We start from the raw sequence: 15,894 nt of genomic DNA, 5'->3' as shown, positions 1-15,894 counted from the left end.
GCGCCGCCGGTGAGGACCTCCTTCTTCCACGTGGCATATCTCCTCAGGCTTATATTTCACAAAAAAGTTGTCAACTACAAAAATGCAGATCTAGCTCTGTTCTCTATACCCTGAAAAATTCAGACTAATCCAAAAAATCTATTCTAATTTTCAGACATTCAAAATTGACTATTTTTCAACTTAAAAACATCTAAAAATGTCAATTTTTACTGAAATTCCCCAAAAATAATAATTCCAGCTTCTCCAATCGTTCCAAATGGACGAAGTGGCCACCAAACAATACAACTCGCTGTTTTTCTCAATGGCAGATATGCAAATCGAGAAGTTCATGGGAAAATGGTATACGGTAGTTGATTCAAAGGAAGTGCACAAGGAGGATTGCGGCATTTTTTATTGTGAGTTAGTTTTTGGGAAAATTGAACAAAAACCATTTTCAGTCGACATGGTTCTTCAAACCCCTTACACTGCAACATTCACATCTAAACAGTACGCTTTTCTGAACAATGACGTTGTCACAAATGAGGGTTACGGTAGCATGGTCGGACCGGAACCTGGCGCAGTTTTGATTACAACTGGACATGAAAGGGATCAGTGTCCATGTGAGTTTTACATTTTTTCGTAAAAAATATATGTGAGGGACATTTAAGTACCTGCCAAAGAATTCGCCTAATTCCACTTACTGTTTATGGAAAGTGGCCAATTTTAAACGCTTAAAAATATGGTGGATTTAGTAGGATTTGTTTGAAAATTGTAGAGTATACTAAACAAAACCAAAGCTTAATTTTTGTCGTTGACAACTTTTTTGTAAAATTAGGCCCTGAAGAGATACGCCACGTGGAAGAGCTCCACCTCTTTCTTGGAGACACCACCGGAGGTGGTCCACCCCCTTCCTTGGCACCGGCGCTGAGGACCCCTTCTTCTACGTGGCATATCTCCCTAGGCTTTGATTTTACTAAAAAGTTGCCAACTACAAAAATGAAGCTCTATTTTTGTTCAGTATTCTCTGAAAATTTCAGACAAATCCAACTAGTTCTACTATGTTTTGTAAGCATCCAAAGTTGACCATTTTTAGCAAAAAAACCATTGAAAATTCAGACTTTTTGTTAGCACTTTTTCTTTATCTCGAAAATTTTTCAATGTTCCAAAACTGTAATTTTTGACAGAAATCTCTAAAAATCTCAATTTTTCAGTTTTCCCAGTCCGAATCGGTGGTTTAAATGATGAGGGAGAGTATCAATACATGATTTTGAGTACACCACTGAAGTATCCAACTATGGTATTGACAAGGTTGGTTTATTGATTTTTTGGTGGACATCCGGACGTTAGGAAATTAGGATAGACCTATCCCCTTACAGTTGAAAATAACTCAAAGTCCTAGTCTCCCTTAAAAAACTCTAAAAAGCCGGTAATTCTCGGAAATCCAACATTTTGAGAGACCCGAAGAATCTCAAGAATCCTGTCAATTTTGTGCCCTTATATCTCATTTTTTATACAAAATATCAAAATGTGGTCAACTAACAAAATGTTAACGATAATATAGGCAACATTTTATCAGTTGATTAGGCTTTAATATCTTTTACAGGGACCAAGATAATCTGGCTCAAAGTTAAAAGTTGGGGTGTTCTGGTAGAGGATGTGAGGTGCTTTCAAACCTACCACCTTCAAGTCAATTTATTTCGGTTTCTGTTAGAGATATCAAAAAGTGATAAACTGATAAGATGTTTGTCACAATACCAAAAATATTTTATTAGTTGACAACTTTTTGATATCTCTTACACGAACCCAGATAAATTAGGTCAAAGATGTAAGGGATTACTGTAACCGAAAAACGAGAACAATTTTTTCAGAGATATGGAACAATTCGAGACAAAATGGAAGCGTGAAGTGTATGATTTTGTCGAAAAAAATGGTTTTATGAGTCCAATGGCAGCATTGAATACTCGTCTCCATTTCACAGATACCGATGTTTGCCGAAAAGTGAATAAGCTTTATGAGAATGGAAATGTTTGAGGAATGGATTACTGATACTTTTTTTGTGGACGGGTTTCTATTTGTATGTATTTATTTTTGAACTGAAAAGTCGAATAAAGTTTTGATAGATCTGAAAATTTGATTTTTCGCAGATTTCCCAAAAATTTCAAAAAAGCCGAAAATCCCAAAAATCCAAGATTCCAAAGATTCCAAAAATCCCAAATATTTGAATACTCGACAAAATCAAAAAATCCGAAAATTCCAAAAAATCCAAAAATTTCGAAATTATCAAAGTTCCAAGAATACAAAAATTCTATAAATTTCGAAAATCTGTGAAAATCCAAAAATGCCGAAAGTTCCAAAGTTCCAAAAATTCGAGAAACTCCAAAATTCCAAACATTTCGAAAATTCGTAAAAATCCAAAAAAATCCGAAAGTTCCCAAAATTCAAAAATTCCAAAAATTTGAAAAAATCCGAAATTCCAAACATTTCGAAAGTTTCAAAATTTTCAAAAAAACTTTCAACAATCCAAAAATTTCGAAATCCTCAAAACTTCAAAAAATTCCAAATCTAAACACTCTATACTTGCGACGGGCTAGAACGGGCCTTCAAGAAGTTGGTCAAGGCTCGGTCCTCCTTAAAAAAACTCTATATTCTGAAAATTTGAAAAAATCCGGAATTCCAAAAATGCTGAAAGTTCCTAATAATTCATAAATCAAGAATTCCGAAAAATCCCAAAATCCGAAAATTCAAAATTCCAAAAAATGCAAAAAATGTCAAAAACCTTTATTCAACTAAAAAATCCCTTCTTGAAAGACAATATAAAAATAATTACCCGGGGGCTAATTAAAATCAAATTTTGAGCAATTAAGGAAGTCTATAACTATATACCTTTCAAAATTTACAGAAAAAAATACACAAAACTTTGCAAATATACAAATATACCATTTTAAATAGGTAATCTACAAAATTTCAAAGTCTAATAGAATCCAAAAATGTACAGACAATATACATGCAATAATTAAGAGAATCCAATAATTACCAATTAGTAAATCTGAGCCCATGTATCTCATTTACTTTAGAAGATATCAGAGTGTGGTCAACTGACAAAATGTTTATCATAGTTTGACTAATATTTTATCAGTTGATCATTTTTTGATATCTTTCACGGGGGGCGAGATAAATCGGCTCAAAGTTAAACCCCCAGAGTGTTACTACTTCTTTCCATTATGAGAAATACCAAGTAGAGTTGCCAGACCATACTCAGCCACAATACTTGTAATACTTTCCAGTGGTCGATGCGAATCTCGGATTTTAGGAATCGCTTGCAAAATGAACTTTTCAATAGAGCCGCCCGTATTTTCCACTCCACGGAATGGACGATTCTCTTTGCCTGGCACCCATGTGGATGTAGGTTTCGGTGGTGGTAGCGGTTTTCCGTTGTCTGAAAAGTTTTGTTTGAGGATTACTGTAGAGTATTTTGGTCTAGGTACAAGATCACGGTCAAACCGAATTATCGGCCGGCCGCGGCCGGACGTACGACAGCCCTGGCCTTATGGATGTCCTACCTTGAATCCACTGAAGCTTATAAGAAACTTCATAATCCACAATATTGGCATTGGACAAAATAAGTGCCTCCGATTGGTCGGAAATGACATCATAGGTTTTGTTGAAGCAGCTAAAAGTGTGTCTGTGTGTCCGGATGTCCTAAAAATAACTTACCAAACTCTGAAGCCAGTTTGCTGGAAATCCGTATTATGCTTAATCTCGATATAAGCTTTGCATGACGTCGCACACTGATACCGTAGCTCGGTGAGCACCAGACGAACTCTGCCTCCATTTGGACTCTAAATAAATTTCCTGATTGCTCATTCTTCACCCAAAAGCTACAGTATACCTTAACCCTCCAGTTACAAGTTCTCTTCCCTTTATAGATCATTTCTTGCCACTCTGGAGTTGCCACCAGTTCACCACCACACTTATCTAAAAATTGACTTAATTAGAGCATAATTAATTACTTAATTACCATGATCCGTTCCTTTGGCAACTCTTCCACATAGTTTTCCTCCTAGACCATCTGGACATTTACAAACCGAGCAGTTATTGGGGTCTGGGTAACCCCCGTGTTGACATGCAAGTGCTACTGGGCAAACCGCTGAAAATTTGGGAGTAATTAGGGGTAATTAAGGAGTTTTAATTTTCCCTGGATTTTTTTAACACATGACATTTGCCCCACGCCTCCCCCTCTCGCCTCCCCCTCTTTTACCCCCTCATGTGTACGCCCTCTGCCCTTCTCTCTAAGCGTGACTGCTTGGCGCAATGGTAGCGCGTTCGACTCCAGATCGAAAGGTTGGGCGTTCGATCCGCTCAGTGGTCAAATGCTTTTTTCTTTTTTTCGGATGTATTCCACTTCTCTAGCAACTTGTAAGGAACTTACAATTACAATAAAGTCTGTTCACTTGCTTTACATCGATAAACGAAAGTTTTTGTCGTTGTCCAATAGTTCCTTGATACCGTTTGTCCTGTGTTTCAATGGTAATTTGATCCCAATCCTTGGTAAACGCATTGGACCCATAATGCATCACACTTCCGATATCATATGGCACTCCCATATCCTCGATTTCTTCCCAAGATCGTTTCTCGAAGTTTCCGTCGGTTCCTTTAATGATCCACTCTTTTCTCAAGTGGATGTATTGATCACGATCGGGACGAGATTGCTCATGCCAGAATCCTAGCGAGTGGCCCACTTCGTGAGCTACGATTCCTTTCTGCAGGCGAGGATTTGAATTTTGATAAAAATTAAAATCAAAACCCACGTCTTCACATCCATAGCCAATCGATATCAGTTGAGAGCCTCCAGTTCGCCCAACCGATGAGTAGCATCTGAAATTTTTTATAACTTTTCTAGTTTTGAAGATAGCGGTATGATCTAAGCACTAATCGATTCAGCATGAAATTTAAGCCATACCCTGATCCTCTAAAGAAAATCACATAATCCTTGCCGGGACCATTTTCGCTCCACCGCACACATGTCTCCTTTTCCCATAGGCCTAGTCCCTCTTTGATCAATTTCTTCCATTTTGAGTCTCCACCCTTGAATCGATAAGGGATCACACTTTTCCAGCGGTAGACCGATCCGGTGATCACTTTTCTCTTCTTACGTCCGTGCGGGTTCCGAGCCTCTTGAGCCGCAAGCACTACTCTGAAATTTTCAGGCGGTCGAGGCGGTCGGAGCGGTCTAAAAACTCACGCCTTCATTTGTGGAACGGTAAGGACCATGTCGGACTCGAAAAGTTTATTGGTGAGTGCTCGATTTGCGCCAAGCTCTGTGCCGTCTCGATGGGCTTGGAGCATTGGAGCATCCTAAATTCAAACAGGTGTAACTTTCTTGCTGGGTGATCAATTTTAAAAATTTAAATCGCAAGTTAGAGGACTCAAAAAGTTCTAAAGTCATATATAATTTGACTAGTATTCAATTATAGAGCGTTTCCACGGAGTTGGTGAACACACATCCTTAATCTATTTTTAAAGGCGCATGCTGGGAAAGTAATATGATTTAGAGTAGTAGTGTTTCACATCATTTTGTAGATTTTCTCAAGTTCTTCATTTACCAGTTTAGAAAATCCGAAAATGTTTTGTTTGAAAAAAGTTATTCGATTTTTTAAAACTTACCCGCAACGGTGTCCCAACAGCTGGTCCCGTTGCCACCGCTCCATTATTGTTTCCAGTGGCTACGGCTTCAAAGAACGCCTGCATGAGGGTTTGAACGGCTCCAAAGTCTTGATCTCGAGACTTTCCTCCATCGGAGAATGTGGCGATCTCTCGAATCATCTGAAAGCGTATGTCAAGTATTGGAGAATTACCCTAATAGAATGCGCTCCCACAACCGCTAACTTTGAGCCTTTATATCTCATTTCTAGAGCAAGATATCAAAAAGTGGTCAACTGATAAAATTCTTATCTCTTACAGGAACCGAGATATGGCTAGTCAAGGTAGCATGTCAAGAAGACCGATGGGATGTATGGGTAGAGTCATTTTCAAATGATATTATCTCGCTTAGATGTTGACTAAATTTTTTTAAATTTATAATTTTGAATTCAGCTCTTTTTGAGCATTCAAATGAGTGCAAATATGACACTATTTCAAAACAACATGTTGAGCTACGCGGTCGCGGCCGACGCAGCCGGTACAGCTACGAAAGTGTGCGCTTATAAACCGATAACTCCAAACGGACGCCAAAAATTTGACCCCAACTCACCCTAGCAGTGTTATGAGCCAATAGTTTCGGACTAGCTGTAGTCGGCAAGAATGGTTCCAGCGTTGGTCCGCCAGATCCGACCGGTGGAGCCAACGTCACCGGTGGAGCTAGTGTTGGGAATGAGAACGGAGCAAATGTAAATGGCTCAGGCGTCACAGCCGGAGCATTTTGTTGCCAGATATAATTATTGAATTGTGGAGACGGCGTTGTGTTTTGTGACTCGGCGTCGGCGAAAAAGAATGGGGAGAACGTTCGGGCGATGTTTCTCCATCTATCGATCTTCTCCTGCTTGGTGCGTGGTTGACGGAAGGATTCTTGAGGTGGAGGGGGCGGGGCGTCGGCTGAAAACTTTTACATTTTGCGTTTTTAATTTTAAAATTTTGTGTTTCACATTTTTGTAGTTTACGACTTTACTGTAACTGAAACAGTTCTTGAGATATGCGCTTTTAAAGATACCGCCCCTCAAATATAAACCCAGCCAAACCGTTTTCTTTGAGCTCAATTATCTCCGTTCCTATAAAAGATATCGAAAAGCGGTCAACTGATAAATTGTTTATCATAATATCATAAATATTTTATTAATGAACAAATTTTGGATATCTCTTATGGGAACCCAGATAATTGAGCTCAAAGTGGAGGCATAAGGTAGGCTTCTATTAGAGCAAGTACGCCAAGTTTTCTCAGCTCAAAATAAGCCGATTTTTTTGAAATTTATATTACTGGCTGAGAAATTTTTTTTCTCTTCAAATCCATAAATTTTTTATGAAATCAGATCAGTTTGGGATGAGATATGAACCATTTTCTCAGCTAAAGCCGATCAGATTATGCTGATAATTGTATAGTTTGAAAATTAAACTTTTAAAAAATCATTTATTTGTTTGAATAAAGTGAAAACGAGAGAAGAGCAAATACATCAAAAAATAACAAGAAATTCACAGAGATCACAAAAAGCGGATGGGCGGGAAATTCAAAAATCACAGAAAGACAAAAAACTGAAAAACTGTAATCACTGTAAATTTCTGTTTTTTCTAGCTCTCACTCGTATTCACTTCAAACAAACAAAGCAATTTTTTAGTGCCAAATTCAAAAATTTCAAATTTGGCGCCAAACAGTTAGTACATATACACAGAGACACAATTATTAGTAAAGTAGTCACCGAGATTCGTTTTTTTTTGGTCAAAAAAGTTTCACAATTTTTCTAGCCAAGCTGGGTAAGAGACATATCAATATCGTCGTCATCATCACCTTGGGGTCTTCGATGAGCCGCCGCGCGAGCCTTGGGTTTCGGAGCCGGCGCCGGAACATCAATATCTGTGTTGTAGTCCTCGATGGTTGGAGCTACGGCGGCTGGGCCTGGAGCTGGACGTGGTGCTGGCGCGGGTTTCTGAAAATTGAGAGGGTTATTAAGGATAGTTAATTAAAAAGTTAATTAGTGTCAAAGTACAGGACAAGACCCTTCACCAGAACATTAACATGCCAAAAATGAACTCCAAAAACTAAAAAATATATTTCATGCTATTTGACATTCCTAGATTTGAATAAACTTTGAGAACAATTTGAAATTAGATCAAACAGAACTAGAGCTACATTTTTGTAGTTGGCAACTTTTTTGTGCAAGTGCGCTCTACGGAGATATGCGTTGTGGAAGCACCCCTGCTCTAAGCACCCGCAGGAGTAAGACCTCTTCTTCCATTACGCATATCTCTTTAGAACGCCGTTCGATTTGTCTGAAAATTCAAGAGAATACTAAACAAAATAAGAGCTTTATTTTTGTAGTCAATAACTTTTTTGTACAATTAAGCCCTGGAGAGATACCCCACGTGGAAGAAGGGCTCCTCAGCGGAGGCGCCAAAAAAGGGGGCGGCCCCCTTTTCAAAGGGGGTGGGCGCCCCCCTGGAGGTCTCCAAAAAAGAGGAGCTCTTCCACGTGACATATCTCTTCAGAGCCTGATTTTACGGAAAAGTTGTCAATTACAGAAATGAAGCTCTATTTCTGTTTAGTATCTTCTGAAAGTTTCAGACAAATCCAACAGCGCTCTAATGAGATATTCCACGTGGAAGAAGAGGGTCCTCAGCGCCGGCGCCAAACAATGAGGAGCTCTTCCACGTGGCATATCTCCTCAGAGCGCACTTTCACAAAAAATGTATCAACTACAAAAATAAAGTTTTAGTTTTGTTTGATCTACTCAAAAAATTTGAACTCATTTGGACAAGTTTCGATCTACTTTTTTGCATGAGCAAGATCAACTACGACCGATTCCATTTTTCCAAAAACATGCTTTATTTTGGAATATTTTTTTGCGTTTTTTTTTCAATTTACTTTCGGTCTTCTTCCTGGTTTTCCTGGCTTTGGCCTTCCTGGCTTTGGTTTTCCGGCCGGTTTAGCCGGTCTACGATGAGCAATGGGCTTGTTCTTGAATATTCTATGGGATATAACATCTCACTACAGTTAAGAAACTCACCGGTGCGACTGCTCCCAATAATGATCCAAATCCACCACCTCCATTTCCAGCAAATTGTTGGATAGTCCCTGAAAAAGTCCCTCTGTGTGTCTGCTTGTCCCAATTTTCTCTGCGTCGCTCTCACTCTCTCCCTCCCCGCTAAATCTTCACTTTCTGTTCGGTTTTCAATGCCAATTCATTGGTATATATCTATGCAAATAGATCTTTCATTCTTCTTCTTTCTCCTATTGCGTAACACGATGCAAATCCAATGACTATAGCCTTGTTAGCGCTTTCGCTTTTTTTTTCAGCGTCACCTGACAGGAAAACGGCGCGTATCTCGGAAACTAAAAACGATAGGAAAAATGTGGTAATTAGTAATTTGTAGAGCTTAACATTTTCCATATTTTACTTTTTTATTTAATTGTGATAAGTTAACTTTGAACGGAGATACAAGGTTTTGAAGTTACAGGATCAGAATGAGGAAGTAAATGCAGAAAACCCTTCATATCTCGGTAACTAAAAAAGCTAGCATAAATTTTTCAACTAGGAAATTGTAGCTTATAAAATTTTATACATTTCACTAGTTGGCAAAATTTTAATATCTCAAAAACTAACTGAGATACAATCCTTTAAATCCTATAAAATCAATCGTCTGCTTCTCTACCCTCTCTAGCTCTTTCACTCTCCCGAATTTTAGCTCCTAGGGGTAGTTTTTAGCTTATTTTTCAGTTTTTTACTCTATTTTTCTTTATTTTTATGAGGTTTCCCAATAAACTCACCCCAATGGCTTGTGGATTTGCAAATGGGTTGCCACCACCACCTCCACCGGCGCCTCCAATGAACGGTTTGAGGAAAGACATGAAGTCTTGGGCCTGGAAAAAATTGGTTTGGCGGAAAATTTGAAATTCCTTTTTCATTTTTTTTCTGCCTTTGACTTCCTATGTTTGTCAAGAATATCTAATTGAATATCTAAATCTTTTCATACAAAAACCGGTACTGGTTACAAATTGATGTTTGGCTTTCGAGACCACTTTACAGTGTAGTTTTTCAATTACCTCCTGCTACTGATAAACAGTAGAAGTCACGTTTTTAAACCGAAAATCGTTTCCTTATCATACTGAATTCACCCCAAAATGTTCTATTCTCCCTCCTCGCGCCCCCTCTGACCTCCACTTTTCCCATCGTATGTGTACGTCCTGCCGACCTCTTATCATCGGCGGAGAGATGGCCGAGCGGTCCAAGGCGCTGGTTTAAGGCACCAGTCCCTTCGGGGGCGTGGGTTCGAATCCCACTCTCTTCAGTTCTCTTTTTTCTTTTTTTTTGTAAATGACTTACCTCAATAACCGCGACCACGAGGAGTAAGAAGACAACCGACGTCTTCATCTTCGAGTATTCAGACGAATCTCATCAAACGGATGGCAGCGAGGGAATAAGAGGGGCGAATGAAGCTGGTTATGTGGCTGGTTTCAGTTTGTTGTGTCTTCTGGTGGCAAATACAATTTGTTCTACCTCATTCAAGTAGTAAAGTACAAGGGAGAGAAAAAGGGGCGGAGCTTAGATGGTTTGGCGAAGTGATAGTGAGACTGGGGTCATTAATCAAGAAATTGTTACAATTCGAGAGTTTCTAGAAGGTTCGAGAATCGTAATATTTGGAAAAACTGGAAAAGGAGAATCTAAGAAGAATCTAAGAATCTAAGAATCTAAGAATCTAAGAATCTAAGAATCTAAGAATCTAAGAATCTAAGAATCTAAGAATCTAAGAATCTAAGAATCTAAGAATCTAAGAATCTAAGAATCTAAGAATCTAAGAATCTAAGAATCTAAGAATCTAAGAATCTAAGAATCTAAGAATCTAAGAATCTAAGAATCTAAGAATCTAAGAATCTAAGAATCTAAGAATCTAAGAATCTAAGAATCTAAGAATCTAAGAATCTAAGAATCTAAGAAAAAAAAAGAAAACAACTTCTCAATTTCGACTCAGTCACCAAGAAACTGCCAAAAATGACTTCCTTTCCAAATTCGTTTCTATTTCTATCTACACCGGCTAATCTCTCTTCTTCTCTTTTTTTTCTCTCCTAGCTTCCAATTTCCCACCCCCTTCGATGGCAATACCTACCTCGAGATAACCTGTTTCCTTTTTCTTGTGTACTTCTAATACTCAAACGTCTTCTTTTCTTTTGAGATTCTGAATAATGATACAAGGAAACAGATGTCGTCATTTTTGGGGCCTATTGTTTGAATGACCTCACAAAGACAGAAAAAATTGATATCGGTTAGATGTTCAAGAAGAAACATAGGAAGAACAATTGATATATTAAAGCTTAAAGGGACATGAAAGGCTTAGGCAATGGGGTTTCTATTTTTAATTCAAAATTTCAGTTTTCGAAAATTTTTTCTAGAAGTTTCTAGCTCAATACCAAACAGATTTTCCGAATTTCCTGGGTTACTGTAGCCTGAAGAGTACACAAAGCATTTTCAGTTTGAAATTTTGATTTCCATCATTTTTTTAGCTTCTAAATATCAATAAACATGGTTCAGAATCTCAAAAAACCGATTTTCTCAATTATTGTAGTTTGATTACTGTAGCTACATTGTTTCAACTCCATTCAGTGAAAGAAAAACTGGAAGGGGGTAAGCTACCGTATTCCTACTGATGTAGCTCCACTTTGAGCTGAGTTATATCAGTTCCTATAAGAGATATCAAAAATTTGTCAACTGATAAAATGTTGGTGATATTATGACAAATATTTTATCAGTGGACCGCTCTTCAATATCTTTTATGGGTAACGAGATAATTAAGCTTATAACACGCGCCGATACTGGCGACGCTGTCAGCGCCATTGACACACTTGCACTTTGATCAAATATATCTCGGCTCCCATGAGAGATATCAAAAAGTGGTCAACTAGTAAAATGTAAGTTATAAAATGATAAACTTTTTATCAGTTTACCACTTTTTGATAATTCTTATAGGAATCGAGATAATTGAGCTGAAAAAGTGCTAGACGGTTAATTAGAAATTATCATGAGAGCCTGGAAAAACTGGAAATAGCAGAAACAAGAAATTTCGGACAAAATAACACTTGAGAACTTGAAAAATACTTAATACCAACAAAAAAAAAGGAAAATGTTGTATTTTAGGAGTGTTTTGGGAATCTGAAAAATTTTAAGTTTAAGTAAAAATTTGGTTCAAAAAACCACTAAAATGAAAAATTTTGAAAATCAGGATTTTCGTAAAATTTTTTTTTGAAAAATACGAGAAATCTTAAAATTTAAAACCTCAGGATTCTAGAAAAACCTCAAAAAAAATCCTCCACCTGTTATGGTCAGTTACGTCACCAATTCCCAACCTTGAAATTTAGCAGCTTCATACTTTTCTCACTTCCACTTGTGACTCATTAGCCTATACACATGTGTAATATGTATAACAAGACATGGTCTTTCTTTGTTTTTACAACCAATTGACACTTATGAGTCATATATTCAATTGGAAACATTACTTCCTCTCTTGGGAGGCTTATTTCTCAGGAACTGAAAATGCAAAGTTGAAGACTTTAATTATCAAAATTTAGAAAATTTTATAAACTACATTTTACTAATTAACAATTTTTAGCTAACTTTTTTGGTTTTTGAGATATAAGGGTTTGAAGTTTTGGCGCTATATCCGCACACTTTTTAATGACTTTCATCTTTAAATGCTTATATCTCAAAAACCGAAAATGCTACCTTAAAATTCTAAACGACAGAAAATAGATCATTCTAAGAGCTACATCTTACTAGCTACTAATTTTTCGGTAGCTTTTTTGGTTTTTGAGATATAAGCGTTTGAAAATGTTAGCCCCCTTTCCCTCTCTCTTCTTTCTCATGACCCCCATCGTTGTAACACTATCAAATCGAATGTTCGAGAAAGTGAGAGAAAACTGGGAATTCTCTGTTTAAAGGGACAGATGACACTTAATTTGACCTTCAAGGGACACTAAAAATATCACTGAGACCATTTATTCCCAAAAAAAAAATTGCACACAGAAGAAAAATATTGTACATACACATGTCTGCAAATGTATTAAGAAAAGGATCATTACAAAAAAAATATATAATTTGTGATCATAAAAAATCAATTATTGATTGGTAGCGGCGGCCGATGAGCAGCACTCTTTTTTCTCCTCTTTTGTCTCGTCTTTTGAGAGATTTGGAGTGTTTGGAGGGTCGGATTTGGACATGAGACGAGAGCTGGAGCATCTGAAAGATTTATTGGATTTTTTCGTTTGGAATTTAGCGATCGCTGGAGCATCGCCGATGATTGCCGATTGTCGCCGATCAATTGCCGACTACTGCCGAACATATCGCAACATCGTCCGACCACTGCCGACCATCGCCGAACATCGCCGATCGTCGCAGACTACTGCCGTTCATTGGCCAACCATCGCCGACTATTGCCGACTTTCGCCGACTATCGGCCGACCACTGCCGACCATCGCCGACTGTCGTCGACTAATGGCCGACCACCGCCGATTACCGCCGACCACAATTTAACGGTCGCCGGAAATTTTTTCGCCTTACCTTCTCAAGCTCAAACTGGAGAACAATGGCGTGCACTTGAGCATGTCCTTCAACTGAATCGACTCATAATTCTCAATCGATTCCTGGAATTTCTCAATCCACAGTTCCTTATCCGCCTTATCAGCCGCCTGGAGTGTGTAGATACCAACCACCTGGTAGTATCGTGTCAAATGAATAATAACGAACGCGAATTTCAGCGACACTGAAAAAAGTAAAATTTTGGATTAGAAAAATCGGCTATCGGAAGTCCTGAATGGGGATTCTAAAGGAATTACAACTAGTTTTATCTTACAATTGGACAATGGTGATAATGAAAAACCTGAAACTGAAACGTTAGGCTCCGCCTACTTTCAGACCTTTAAACTTTCAAACACTTACTCGGTGTAGCTTGATCGTTGGAATCGGCATCACAGAAAACACAAGAATCAAGTGGGACTGGTTGACGCTGAACAATGTAGTGCTCGGATTTGCCGAGTGGGACTCCTTTCTGAAAAATTGAAAGGGAAAAATATATCGTAGTAGTGGGCGATCATCGGCGATCTTGTTCCAGCTGTCGGCGATCATTGCCGGCCATCGGTCGGCCATTGGCCGATCATCGACGACCATTGGCTGACCAACGGTAACCAACGTTGACCGCCGCTGACTATTGTCGAGTACCGGCCGACCACCGCTGATCACCGCCAACCAACGGCCGATCAACTCCGATCACCGTTGACCATCGTCGACCTTTTCCGATCATTGTCGACCATCGCCGACCATCGCCGACTACCACCGACCGACCACTGTTAATCGGCGATGATTTTCCAATATTAGCCGATTATCGTTTACCATTTTCCGATAGTCGCCGATCATCGGCGACCATTTTTCAACTATCGCTGGCAATCGCGGACCATCGCCGACCACTGTGTCCCCCCGAAACAAAAATTCACTCACCACTTTCAACTTGGAAGCACATTTCTTGGTCTTTGTGAGCACGAACATGTCGTTGAACAAAAATGCATACATATCCACAGTACGACCATTTTCCACAAGTTCCAGCGGTCCTTCATGAATCAGCTTTCGACGAGGATGAGCAAGAAGGTTCTCACAGAATTGACGGGAAAGTGCGACGCGCAGAAACTGGAAGGGGGAAGAGGTAAACGTCGACGATTAGCGGAAACAAGTTGCCGACTATCGGAAACGTGTCACTGATATCGGAAACATGTCGGAGATTATCGGAAACATGTCGCCGATATCGGAAACGTGTCGCCGATGATTGAAAATGATCAGCGACTTATTGGCGGGCATATCCCCAAAACTTACATCAGGAATATAAGATTTCGGCTCCAGCTCGCTAATATTCGGCCAGACAACCTGTGTCTGCAACTGTTGGAGCCGTTCAAAATTGTGCAGCCACTGCACACTATCATCGATGGACCTCAGCGATTCGGTCATTGTGTCGATCACCTTCTCCACTTTTCCCTTACTCTCCTCATCTTCGGATCGTTTATGAATCTCACGGAGAAGGATCGGGAGACGCGTTATCCTTTGAAGTGGTGCGATTAGCAGATCCTCGAGCTGTAGTCTGAAGCATCTCTCGTCGGCCAAGCAGATTCGCTCAAATTCTGTGAATCGCTCTTCCTTCTGACGGATGGATCCCAAATATTCCATGGTTGCTTTGTAGTTGATACAGTAGGCCTGATAGGCGGAGATCGTTGATGGGCCTTTGGAGAACTGAAAAATTCAAATTTAGAGCTTTATTTTACTAGTATGCAACTTTTGTATAGTTGGTTTTTGAGATATGCGCCTTTAAAAAAAGCTAGAAAAAAAACAGCCCACCTAAACCGTCAAATTTAAGCTCAATTATCTCGGCTCCTATGAGAGATATCAAAAAGTGGTAAACTATTAAAATGTTTATCATTATATCAGAAACGTTTTATTAGTTGATAAAATTTTGATATCTTTTATAGGAACCGAGATAATTGAGCGCAAAGTTTGCGATTTTGGTATTCTTCAAATAGATACCATACTGTATCTTTAAAGGCGCATATCTCAAGAGCCGTTTTAGCAACAGTACAACTATAAACTGCAAAAATGTAGAACACAACATTTTACACAATTTGAAACTTATACTCACCCTCTCAAACAAATCGACCACCAGCTGTGTACAATCCCAAACCTCCTTGTCTACGGTACTGAGAAGCGAGAGGAAGGACTGACAGAATGTTCGCGAGATTCTAAATTGAATTTTTTTTCTCTTTTTTAACTTAAATTCAATTAAACCTGCAAAGTTGATCCAAATTTCCGAAAAGGAGGTCAGGCTCGACAAGCAGCAGACACCCTTCGACTTGACACCTCTTCAGCGGCTCCTTGTAAACATCGCGGAGCACGAAGAGCTGGCGATAGAGGAAGACGAGCTCGGTGTGGAAGAGCTCCCAGACGGCTTGAAGGTATTTTTGTTTGGCTGGCGGGAGAGTGGATGTGTCGTCGCCTAGGAACATCTCCTCGTAGGAGACGGGCTGAAAAGAGATGGACGATTTTATGGGTTCTATTGACATTTTTGAAGTGGTTGGAGGTAGGAAACAAGGAAGTCTGGATTTATAAAAACATAATCGAGATTTCGGAGTGGCGGTATACGGTATTTGAGGTTCGGGAGGTGCCGACTGCGACCGCGTGGCTCAAC

At 39.1% G+C, this 15,894-nt stretch overlaps 3 protein-coding genes and 2 non-coding genes across 5 annotated transcripts in view; 3 read left to right on the top strand and 2 right to left on the bottom strand.

Annotated features, from left to right (window-relative positions):
• The window catches only part of Cbr-lpr-1, a gene marked incomplete at both ends in the record, with an annotated part of 3,258 nt that extends 1,248 nt beyond the window's left edge, over nt 1–2,010 (top strand). The window contains 3 exons of the mRNA XM_045240413.1: nt 239–599; nt 1,191–1,287; nt 1,848–2,010. Coding sequence (XP_045092854.1) covers nt 239–599; nt 1,191–1,287; nt 1,848–2,010 — 621 coding nt within the window. The remainder of the gene's footprint in view (nt 1–238; nt 600–1,190; nt 1,288–1,847) is intronic.
• A 1,175-nt stretch (nt 2,011–3,185) lies between these two features.
• Nucleotides 3,186–10,055, bottom strand: Cbr-nas-30 (the record flags this gene model as incomplete). Its single annotated transcript, XM_045240359.1, has 16 exons — nt 3,186–3,415; nt 3,540–3,649; nt 3,694–3,818; nt 3,869–3,954; nt 3,998–4,126; nt 4,409–4,854; nt 4,940–5,173; nt 5,222–5,334; nt 5,644–5,802; nt 6,230–6,570; nt 7,475–7,613; nt 8,032–8,146; nt 8,549–8,641; nt 8,691–8,758; nt 9,452–9,544; nt 10,008–10,055. The coding sequence occupies 16 exons, from the start codon at nt 10,053–10,055 to the stop codon at nt 3,186–3,188; spliced, it is 2,529 nt and encodes an 842-aa protein (XP_045092853.1).
• CBG28616 lies at nt 4,277–4,348 on the top strand. Its single transcript has one exon. It is a non-coding gene (tRNA).
• Nucleotides 9,891–9,972, top strand: CBG28562. Its single transcript has one exon. It is a non-coding gene (tRNA).
• Nucleotides 10,056–12,790: 2,735 nt separating the features above from the next.
• CBG05122 overlaps nt 12,791–15,894 on the bottom strand; it is a gene marked incomplete at both ends in the record, with an annotated part of 4,745 nt that continues 1,641 nt past the window's right edge. The window contains 7 exons of the mRNA XM_002638732.1: nt 12,791–12,911; nt 13,233–13,434; nt 13,611–13,719; nt 14,166–14,351; nt 14,535–14,945; nt 15,349–15,448; nt 15,495–15,730. Coding sequence (XP_002638778.1) covers nt 12,791–12,911; nt 13,233–13,434; nt 13,611–13,719; nt 14,166–14,351; nt 14,535–14,945; nt 15,349–15,448; nt 15,495–15,730 — 1,365 coding nt within the window. The remainder of the gene's footprint in view (nt 12,912–13,232; nt 13,435–13,610; nt 13,720–14,165; nt 14,352–14,534; nt 14,946–15,348; nt 15,449–15,494; nt 15,731–15,894) is intronic.

The sequence above is a fragment of the Caenorhabditis briggsae genome (assembly GCF_000004555.2).
Source record: "Caenorhabditis briggsae complete genome, chrI, whole genome shotgun sequence".
NCBI classification, from domain to species: domain Eukaryota; kingdom Metazoa; phylum Nematoda; class Chromadorea; order Rhabditida; family Rhabditidae; genus Caenorhabditis; species Caenorhabditis briggsae.
This window is presented reverse-complemented; position numbering and strand designations above follow the sequence as displayed.